A 10606-nucleotide genomic window follows, 5' to 3' on the forward strand; every position below is an offset into this window, starting at 1 on the left:
GAAATAAGTCAAGGGAGAGGAATACTTTCTGAAGGAACTGTAGTTTCAGTGGGTTTAGGGAAAAGCCATACTCAATTTAACAAACCAATGTTAAAGAAAACATTTTATTGTGTAAACATAGAGCACCAGATTTTTACAAATCTTTTTTTACAATTTGCATTTAACCATTCTCAGCAGCTAAACTAACTTCTCAGCACGCTGTGATATTTACATTCACGCCAAATCATCTAGTCCAGACCTGGTCCTCTCACTCACCTGCAGGAATACAAGGATAGATTGAGGCATTTAAATACAGAAGAAATTGGAATTACATTTAGAGCCGAGCTGTCTAGCCTGAACTGTAGCCAATCGGTTTCTACTTAAAGGTAGATTGACATTGAGGAGATTTGGGACGACCAAGTAGCGGCACTTATATATGTGAATTGTAGTTCTATCTGATACTCTTGGAGAATCTTGTCTTCCGCCGTGCAATCCCTTAACATCGGGACATGCCGCGGATTACCATTAAATCGCAGCAATATAAGATTGCGTGTCGGCCGCGTGGGGAAAAACCAGGGGTGCCGGGAGTTGGAACTGCCGTTCCCGCGTCTCCCCAACGTAAGTGAAGGAAGCATTAGCCAAACTGACTGACAGATCATGACAATGAATAATGTAGCATTGTCCAAGAGAATTAAAGGGAGAAAAATCATCCGGGCTATACAAACATATCCACATCCTTGAGTCCATATACCACTCGTTATATGGATGTGAGTCAGTAAATTCTTAGAGGCGCTGTTAGAGCCAACAATAACACACTGAGTTTATGGGCAGTCTCTTAGCTAATCCCAGAAGACCAGGAGAAAAGTCCAGGAGAGGGACAGGCACATCAGATTGGACCTCCCAGTGTGTGTTGCTGCTCTGTGTCTTCACTCTGGGCGGTGTTCTGAGTGTTGGAGTCAGGCTGTTCCATTTCGGCCAGTGAGAGGGGTGAGGGGGGCTGTGGTGTGCCTGTTCTGTCGCTGGCACCCCCCTCCTCCGCCTCTCTCTGTTGCACAGAGGACAGGTACTGCTCCAGCAGACTGCAGTCCTGACTGTCCCCCCCAACGCCAGGAGCCATGGACCCCCCCAAGGCCAGCGCCCGCACAGTCTCCAGAGAGTCGCAAGTCCCACAGCTCAGTAAGGTGTCTTCCTGCCCCGCCTGCTGTTCACCTGTAAACTGGAAGCCTGAATCCGGGAAGGAGAGGTCTGTGCAAACCGGGTCTGCAGTGCTGAAGGCCACAGGCAGGGGGAGCCGAAGAGCTGGAGGGAGCCCGGGGGTCAGGGCTGGAGCAGGAGATGACCCAGCCTGAGCCACACTGGCCAGCTGCCCCTCCACAGTACGCTGCCACTGCTGCATGGACTGAAGCTGCAGCGAGATGGGGAGAAGGAGTGAGAAAGGGTGTGTGAGCGTGAATCTGAATCTGATTGATCCATGACCTTGTTTATCACTAATCTCAGTTAACCCAGAACTAAATACTTGCGTAATTGGTCAGATGCTTGATTTAGTTCTGGTTCAAGCCATACGTGTTAAGAGATGAGATGAAGAGCTCCACCCCCTCTCTTTGCAAGTTGATTGGTCCAAAGCACCCTAACTAATGCTGCTCGTGATCTCACGCATCCCGTTGTATCGTGACACCTCTACAGTACCATTTATGTTTACGTAGTCAGTCCACGAGAGATTAGTGTATTACTGACCTGACTCCATAGAAAGTTCACAGCCTCCTCCTGTACCAGTCTCTGTAACCGCTCCTCTTCGTGGTGCTGGCGCACCCTGTACACAAACGACAAGGTATTAGTTGGAAGTACTTAACATATGCATTTTCCTGATATACATGATATTCAACATAAAAGGCTAGATACCTTCACCCTTCAGAACTATCTGGCTGTGCCATTAGAAGTGTTGAAAGACTGAAGTTACCCGTTCCAGGGACAGCATATCCCCCCCCAAGGCATCCAATGTTTTAATAGCTATAGCTATATTCTGATGCAATTGCACGCTCCCTTAAAACTTGAGACATCTGTGGCATTGTGTTGTGTGACAACACTGCACATTTTAGAGTGGCCTTTTATTGTCCCCAGCATAAGGGGGACCTGTGTAATAATAATTCTGTTTAATCAGCTTCTTGATATGCCACACCTATCAGGTGGATGGATTATCTTTGCAAAGGAGAAATGCTCACTAACAGGGAAGTAAACAAACTTGTGCACAAACTTGTGCACAACATTTGAGAGAAAGAAATAAGCCTTTTGTGCTTATGAAAAATGTCTGGGATCTTTTATTTCAGCTCATGAAACCAACACTTTACATGTTGCCTTTAAGCGTGGCTAAAGACAAGGCTCTTTGTGCACTGCTTACAAAAGGCTAAATGTCTGCTCTTTCTAGCGACAATGGTTTTGTATGGATATTATCTTGCCAGTTTCTCTAGAAATGTCAGGAGGTTGGGGAGGACCGGCTTGTGGTAATGGCTGGAGAGGAATTAGTGGAATAGTATCAAATACATGGTTTCCATGTGTTTGATGCCATTCCATTTGATCCGTTCCAGCCATTATTATGAGCCGTCCTCTCCTCAGCAACCTCCACTGCTAGAAACCGACTTCTCTAGCCTGACGTGGTGGTCCGTGTCTACATTCCAATTCTCTACCCTTCTAAGTGTGCACTCGTACACTCCCCCTCATGTATTTAAAAGGAAAGGACTGGTGTGAGGAATATTGTGGAAACTCCCTCCATCCATAAAGCAACCAATCCAATGCTTTAAAATGCATGAGGGAGAGTGAACAAGTGCACACTTCTGGAGAAGGGCAGAGAATCAGAAAGCAGCCTTTGGATTGATTGGGGCCTCTTCCGTACCTCTCCAACTCTCCAGACAGGAAGATTATGTGCTCCTGCATCCTGCGCAGGCGGATCTCACATCGGACCTCTTTGGCTAGAGGGTGGCTACGCCGAGCCCACATTCCCCTCCACCATGCCTGGATCCTGACGGCTGCCTTGTCCGCCTCACAGCGGCCCAGCCTGTCACATCTCACCACCGCTTCCTCTTCCTGCTTAGGTCCCACCCTCACCTCTGCAGCAACGCAGTTTGAGTATGCTCCCTGGAGCGGATCGCTGTCATTGGTCTGTGATTGGTCACTTGCCGTCACAGGTGGACTGACGGTTGAGGTACAGGTGAGGTGGCTGTCAGCCGACACCCTTTCTCCTTTTACCTCCTTCACTCCATTATCCACCTCGCTCTCCATTTCCATCTCCCTTTCCAAGGGTGCGTGTTGGGTCTTTTCAGGAGAGGTCTTTTTGGGACGGATGGGGTGTTCAGGTGCCAGCGAGTCAGGCTCAAATGTCTCAGTTTCGTCCTCGCTGTCAGAGTGGGCGGGGTCAGAGGTGACAGGTAGAAAGGTGGACTCAGAGGAGAGCAGACTACCGGTGAGTTTATCTTCGTCCGTCTGGCTCTGAACGTCCTCCAGGTAGAGGCTGTCCTCCATACCCCTGGGGCCACGGAGAGGAGGTGCGCCCACCTGGGAGGCTTCGCAGCCCAGCCAGGTGTTTATCTGCAGGATCGCTGGCTCTGGACACACACACACACACACACACGCACACACACACGAGAGAGGAACATTTGAGATTTACACACGAGACACACACTGAGAGTTACAGAATTTACAGAAACAAAAAAATACAAACAGGTAGAGTTCATCATCTGCTACCTGTCTGTCTGGCTGGTGGGGTAGTCACAGGCGTGGCTCTGTCTGCCTCTCTGGCTCCCCCTAGTGGAGGCACATGACAGGGGCTGTGAGTCTCCACATCCAGCTGGGTGGGGCGGGGAGGGCTGGGGGAACCCCCTTGGGTCTGCTGCTGGAGCTGCCTCTGGTGGAACCTGGAGATATACACAGGACCCCTGGTTAAAGTAATGTGATTGAAAGGAGACAGTATCCCTTAAAAGATACATTGCGGTACCTCCTTTAAAAAAAAAAAAAAAAGTTCAATGACCAAAACTAAGCAGAAAAGACACAGAGGCACATTGATCCAGTTTAGGGTCCGCTGGTTTGTAACAATGGGTTGGATTTATAGCTAGAGCTTTTTCCAAGTGATCACAAGGAGGAGAACATATCCACTGCCAGTGTGATAGTTGACTTCACCGAACAGCTGTTGGCCTCACAGCCCAGTTGTGGATGTATTGTCCTACCTCTGCTTGCTGAGGATCTTCTCCAGCTTGGCATCCTCGACCGTCTCCAGGGTTGACGTGGAGGTCAAAGGGCACACGGTGGCAAGGTACTGGACCAGTTGCACGTGCTGACCTGGCCGGTACGAGCGACCTTTGCCCTGGCTGTACAGCCACTCCGCCTTCAACCTGAGATCGCAAACAATAGAAACATTATTGACTAGCAATGATAGTGATCATTACTCAACACTTTGATGATATAACTACATAGTACGACACAGCAACCTTGCAGTCACCAGCCCATTTCTCTACCCAGGGATTGACATTATGGTCTGAAAGGCACTTGCCCTTTGGGCAAGTCAGGAGTAGATTTTGGTTGCCTGAAGATTATGATCACTTGCCTGAAAATGTAACAAGCTATTTTCACCTACACAAGGGAGGAACCAAAAAGGCCAGACTACTTGCATTTTGTTTGTTACCAGTAAAATAAAATCACCCACTCAATGCGGAAACCTCAGAGCTGGCTCAACATGCGCGACTGCTCAGATCACTTGCACCAGGCAATAGGGCAAACCTTAATGTCAATCAATGCTACCCTCCTTCCCCTGCATAGTTAGCATTTTTAACTTCACTGGAGTTCTGGACCTGGTCTCACCCTTCTTTCTGTGACACCAAGTATCCGTCCAGGATCTTCAGGTTCAGGCACCAGCTCATGATGTACGGCCGGTTGTCGTATCCAGGCAACGAGGGGGTTGCCATGATGCAGGGGTTACTCATAATGGAGAGCTGTTCCAGGTCATGGAGGGGTGCCAGGTAGGAGACCTGTGGGAGGCAGAGAGAGAGAGAGATAAAGAAATAGAGACAAGCAAGTGAGAGAGAAGTAGGAAAGAGATTGTTGTTAAAAGCAGAGCAGGTGAGAGTGAAAAGACAAAACGAGAGCAAAGAGAGAAAGTAGAGAGTGCAAAGGGACAAGGGTCTTTACCTCGTTGAGGTCTCTGATCTCATTCTCTGCCAGGGAGAGGATGGACAGATGGGCGGGCAAATGAGTGGGGACAGTCCGTAGCGTCGTAATGCTGTTACCATGAAGGAGAAGGGTCTGCAAGAGAAATAGCAGCCTGTCAATCAACACCACAGAAAAACTGTCCTACTTAATGCTCCAGAATTCTATCTGCATCCCCATAACTCTGAAAAGTCATGAGGCAAGACCTGTTCTCACCTTTAAGGCTAACAGCTTGGTAAGATCACCAATGTTGGAGATGTTGTTGTCAGACACGTCCAAGTGATGGAGAGCCACACAGCCGTTGAGCTGCTCAATCACCTGAGTGAAAAGTGGATATCCAAATTTCTTGATCAGGAGACAAAATGAACACATTATGGAGGGAGTACATTGTCCACTTTCTTCCCCTCACCTTGATGTTGTTGCCTGACAGGTTGAGCCACTCCAGGTGTGGCAGGTCTCTCAGCCCTTCAATATAGCCAATACTGTTATTGGGCAGGTTCAGAACTCTCAGCTCGGTTAGACGACACACACCCATCATCCGCACCAGGCGGTTACCAGCAACTGACAGCTGCCCAGCACAGAACAGAGAGAGGCAGAATAAGACAGCAAGACAATATAGAGGGAACTAATACAACCCAATTTGGTGAATTACAAGTTTGCAACAACTCGTAAATGCCCATTTACAAATAATCTGAGGAATTCAACAATGTTCAACAATTAAGTTGACCAGATTCCATCAAATGTGCTTGGATAGAAAGGTCTACCTGTTGGAGGCCTCGGCTCCTCTCCAGATGGTCCAGTTTCATGATGTGGTTCCTGTCCAGAATGAGTGTGTGTGTTTCATCAGAGCAGGTGAAACTGGGCTCCAGTTTCTGCAGACCCTGCCCTGACAGGTCCACCACTGGACCTAAAGGGGAAACACATAAAAACATGGGCGTGGGCAGATGTATAATCTATTATGCACATGTTGGTAGTATCACCATGAACACGAACGATACATAGAAACAGTATAAGCCATACAGCGGAGGACAACAGCAACTAGGGAGGCAAGCTTATAAATCTACTATGTACATAATGTAGACACAGCCTCAAGCAAGATACAGAAAAGGATCCAACTGAAACATGGAAGCCATCTTGGAGAACTGCTATTGATCACTATCATACAGTTTATTCATACTGGGCAGACTATTAGTCTGCGGGATGTTGATTCATTCACCTTCACTCTGTTGATTGAGTAGCTGATATAGCAGTAGATAAAGAAATTCTGGGTGTGAAAATCCAGCATGTTATTGGGATTATTGGTCAGACAGTGAAAACAATTTCACATATGCAATGAAGCATAGCTCTACTGAAAACACTCCAGTCCTGAACGCATGACTCTGGACTTTTAGATAATGAAAGGATGGGTAGCTAGCTACAGTCAGTAGTTCGAGCTAGCTAACGTAGGACAGAACCAATCATCGAAACATACGTATGTTCACTAAATCGTTGCCCTACAAAGTCAAACGTCACACAAAGGGAGCTGTCATGCACTCACCAGTTGTGTCAAAAGTAAAATCTGATACTCCCATTTCGCGCAGAATTACACGAGGCTGCACCAAACTCGCTACGCTAGCGTGCTTGCCAAAGCACAACTGTCTGGTTAGAGACCTCCATCGAAAAGAGAAAGAACGCTTAGAATTGATTGGAATATGTAGTTCAAAAATGTCCGTTTGTCATTAAAGGACCACTATGCTTGGTTTAAAAAAAAACTACAATAAGCTTTACTGCAGTGCAGGGCGCTGTTGATAATCAGGTGGGAAAGAGATCTCAATAGATTTACACTTGATAGAAATCCCAATATGAAACGGAAAAAAGCATGATGGTACTTTGAAACGTGTACACTGATCAAACATATCTATAAAAAAAGAAAAATACCTTCATTTTGTTCAATTTGTTGATCGGGTCCTTTGGCTTGCCTTTCTATTCTCGCCATACTTCCCGCTTGTGTCAACACCAAGCAACCGATCTAGTTGCTGATTGGTCAAATACTTTTTTTATAAACAAAATTCATATTTGAAAATCAAAATACTGATCCTGACTGGATGTAATGAAAAAAAAAACCATGATGTGTAGATAAAAATCCGTAGATTTTTAAAATAAATAATTATGAAATCTCACCTATAACTTCGTTTCCGTTTCCGCCATCTTTCTTTCCGGTTTTGTGTCCTCCTCAGCCATCATGAAGTGAGTTTACGGAATAATATCTATTGCCATCAAATGTTTAAATTAACACTTTTACCAATAAAAATTACATATTTTACACAAGTACACGTTGATCATCCATTCATGATTTATCTTAATCCGCTACAGGGTCGAGCTGTGCAGTTTCAGCGGGTATAAAATATACCCCGGCCATGGCGTCCGATACGCCAGGATAGACGGAAAGGTACGACGATATGGCTGTTCTTCCTTCCTCTAATGCCGTTTAGTAATGTTTGGTTTCTCACGGTTGACCGCAATAAGCCGTGGCCGACATTGTGTTAATTCTAATAGAACTGTTCATGTCGTGTTTGTACTCTGTTCTTGGTCTGTCCCGTGGACACCGACTATGCTAGGTCTCCAGCTAGCTAACGTTAGAATCCAAGTTCTTTATCCACGTCAGGTATAACATTACAACTAGCTAGTAAGTTACATATCAACGTTGCCAAATATGCTACATCTCACTAATGTGTAGTTTAACACCCCCTCTGTCTTTCCCAGGTTTTCCAGTTCTTGAATGCTAAGTGTGAGTCTGCCTTCCTGGCTAAGAGGAACCCCAGACAGATCAACTGGACTGTGCTGTACAGGCGCAAACACAAGAAGGGCCAATCTGTAAGTACCTATCTAGTTATTGTCTATCATTTTACCCCGAACGCAGATTATACAATCTTAGTTCAGACATAGTGTGCCTTTTTGTTTTTGGCTGCGGGTGTGATGTGTGCGTGGTTGCCATCTGCGTTATGTACCGTCGCCAGGCTGTGTCTTACAGCTTGTCGGCAGTGCTCACTCTACACACCTGTGGCCATAGAGCCACTGGAGATCATAGTACTGGCTCTGTGAAGTCTTTGACTCCTTACCACTGGTCAGCCTCCATACTCTCCTACAAACCTTTATATGTGAGAAAGATGTTAGGGGTTTGCAGTTATGTGAATACATCTGTGATTGTTACTGTTCATTTAGCAAGAACGGTACTGTCAATGAGTATTCATATAGGTCTAGTTCAGCCACATGAGTGACACTTAATTGTCTGTATTCTCCTGTGTTGTGCCTATTGATACTCATCAACACTACCAAACTGCCCATATCTGATCCAGAATGTGTTCCCGACTGCATGTTGTCTATTTCCTGTGCTAACAGGAAGAGGTGACAAAGAAGCGCACACGTCGTGCTGTGAAGTTCCAGAGGGCCATCACCGGCGCCTCCCTGGCTGAGATCATGGCCAAGAGGAACCAGAAGCCTGAGGTCCGCAAGGCCCAGCGTGAGCAGGCCATCAGGTGAGGACCCGACTCAACTTCACCAGAAACGTTTCTTTAGATGTAAAATGGCTGGCATGTTGGTGCCAAATAAATGAACTGTCTACTGCTGTGGGGCACTTAATGTGTGGTGTTCAAAAAGTAAGTTTCTGTCAAGTTTGACATGTGAAGCACATGTAGCTGCTGTTCACACTGTGACACTGTCACCTTGCTGTGATACTGTTTTAAGTGTAAGATGGAACGGTGAATTGTCAGTCAGGTTTTATTCTCTCATCACTTGTTATTTCTGCAGTCTGGACTCGTGTCTTGTTTTGCTTGTGTGGAATGGGCCTAATTTTTTATCATTCTGATCTCCAGAGCTGCCAAGGAGGCCAAGAAGGCAAAGCAGACAACCAAGAAGCCCTCTGCCGCTGGTGCTAAGGTAAGATAGCAATATAGATATGTGTTTATATGACGGTGTGAATCTGATCGTTCAGAAGCCTGTAAAACCTTTGACCTGCATTTATAAAACACAGAAAGGTTTCTCTATTTTCATTTGTCTGTGAAATTCAGATCAGATAGTTTTAACTGTCATACCTAATCAGAAGCCAAAATATTAAATTTTACTCAAATTTTGGTAAACAAAGTGTATATAAAACACTACAACCTCAACATGGGTAAAACTATAATTGTGATATCATGGATGGTCAGTCCTTGCACCCATAGGTCTGTCTGAATTTGAGTTTTTTTCAGCCCATCCCTCAGCTTTTTACTGAAACGGGCAGGGTGTGTTTCTCCTGCTCGTTGCTTCTTTAAAGGTACACTCAGGCTTACAAAGTTTAAAAAAAATGTCAGTATTGGGTCGACTTCCGCAACCGAACGATGCTGCACGTTCTCCTCAGCAGTTGTCATGTTGCAGAAGAGGGAAGGGAAATGGCTCTTTAGGCACTCAGTTGCATCGCTCTCTGCTCCCGAGTGGCGCAGCGGTCTAAGGCACTGCATCTGTGCTAGAGGCATCACTACGACCCTGGTTCAATCCCGGGCTGTATCACAAGTTGCTGTGATCGGTAGTCCCATAGGGCGGTGCACAATTGGTCCAGTGTCGTCCAGGTTAGGGGAGGGGTTGGCACCTATGGTTTTAATTTATGCTTGGAATTCTAATGGTAGCAAGTGGTTTATCAAGAGCTGTGATGAACACATAACCCTAGCACTGTGGTCAGGTACTGAATTGGATTCCAAAGGTGGTTTGTCTAATCTGAGTACTTTGTCTCCCTCTGTAGGCCCCTGCCAAGGCAGCACCCAAACCCAAGGTGGCAAAGCAAATGAAGGTCAATGCACCTCGCGTTGGAGGAAAACGCTAAATCTTTTTGCTTTGTTGGTTGTGAAATAAACTTTATTGGTAAACAAAGATGTTTGGGCTGTGTGATCTCATGTTTGTCGGTTCTTTTCTATATTTGTGTAATTGACAGTTGTTGTCTGACCTGGTAAGGTCATACACCCTGAACTGTCCTTACTAGTGTTTTATGTTTCAATGTCACGTGCACAAGTACAGTGAAAAGCCTTAATTGCAAGCTCTAAACCAAACAATGCAGTCATCAATAACAATGTAATACTAAAAATAAGGTAGAACAAAAACAAGCTATAAAACTAGGAACACAAAGTAAGCATACTAAATACAGGGTCGGTTCGAGTATGATTTATAATGTGCAGGGATACTGGATCGACGAGTGCCTTCAGAAAGTATTTATACCGCTTGTCTTATTCCACATTTTGTTACATCCTAAATTCAAAATGAATGTACAAGTCTCACCCATCTACACACTGCCCCATAATGACAAAGTGAAAACATGGTTTTCATAAAAGTCTTTAAGCTCTTCAAGCGCAGTAAAATTGGTGATTGTTGCTAGACAGCCATTTACCGGTCTTGTCGTAGATTTAAGTCAGAACTGTAACTCGGCCACTCG

At 45.7% G+C, this 10606-nt stretch overlaps 2 protein-coding genes and 1 non-coding gene across 4 annotated transcripts; 2 read left to right on the plus strand and 1 right to left on the minus strand.

Moving 5' to 3' along the window:
* Window positions 1–90: 90 nt before the first annotated feature.
* On the minus strand, window positions 91–7180 carry LOC115113295 (centrosomal protein of 97 kDa-like). 2 transcript variants are annotated; one of them, XM_029640809.2, is made up of 11 exons: window positions 7087–7180; window positions 5934–6076; window positions 5579–5737; window positions 5386–5487; window positions 5152–5265; window positions 4825–4991; window positions 4194–4358; window positions 3715–3884; window positions 2867–3575; window positions 1714–1789; window positions 91–1384 (listed from the first exon to the last, which is right to left on the minus strand). In XM_029640809.2, the coding sequence occupies exons 1-11, from the start codon at window positions 7142–7144 to the stop codon at window positions 866–868; spliced, it is 2382 nt and encodes a 793-aa protein (XP_029496669.1). In that variant the 5' UTR covers window positions 7145–7180; the 3' UTR covers window positions 91–865. The 2 variants fall into 2 exon arrangements, with proteins under 2 accessions (XP_029496669.1, XP_029496677.1); XM_029640817.2 differs by lacking the exon at window positions 7087–7180 and adding an exon at window positions 6707–7009.
* Window positions 7181–7319: 139 nt separating this feature from the next.
* LOC115113310 (large ribosomal subunit protein eL24) lies at window positions 7320–10050 on the plus strand. The gene is made up of 6 exons (XM_029640830.2): window positions 7320–7395; window positions 7522–7597; window positions 7912–8022; window positions 8548–8684; window positions 9021–9084; window positions 9923–10050. The coding sequence occupies exons 1-6, from the start codon at window positions 7391–7393 to the stop codon at window positions 10001–10003; spliced, it is 474 nt and encodes a 157-aa protein (XP_029496690.1). The 5' UTR covers window positions 7320–7390; the 3' UTR covers window positions 10004–10050.
* Window positions 8119–8298, plus strand: LOC115116896 (small nucleolar RNA SNORA23). Its single transcript, XR_003861616.1, has one exon. It is a non-coding gene; the product is annotated as a small nucleolar RNA SNORA23 (small nucleolar RNA).
* Window positions 10051–10606: the final 556 nt, after the last annotated feature.

This window comes from Oncorhynchus nerka, linkage group LG3 (assembly GCF_034236695.1).
Source record: "Oncorhynchus nerka isolate Pitt River linkage group LG3, Oner_Uvic_2.0, whole genome shotgun sequence".
Taxonomy (NCBI): Eukaryota; Metazoa; Chordata; class Actinopteri; order Salmoniformes; family Salmonidae; genus Oncorhynchus; species Oncorhynchus nerka.

Coding starts and splice junctions, on each gene's coding strand:
- LOC115113295 (XM_029640809.2), bottom strand. CDS start 7,144: ATGGCGAGAATAGAAAGGCAAGCCAAAGGACCCGATCAACAAATTGAA. Junction 3,885..4,193: donor AAGATCCTCAGCAAGCAGAG/GTAGGACAATAC, acceptor GTATATCTCCAG/GTTCCACCAGAGGCAGCTCC. Junction 1,790..2,866: donor CTGTCTGGAGAGTTGGAGAG/GTACGGAAGAGG, acceptor GTTTGTGTACAG/GGTGCGCCAGCACCACGAAG.
- LOC115113310 (XM_029640830.2), top strand. Junction 8,023..8,547: donor AACACAAGAAGGGCCAATCT/GTAAGTACCTAT, acceptor CTGTGCTAACAG/GAAGAGGTGACAAAGAAGCG. Junction 8,685..9,020: donor CAGCGTGAGCAGGCCATCAG/GTGAGGACCCGA, acceptor TCTGATCTCCAG/AGCTGCCAAGGAGGCCAAGA.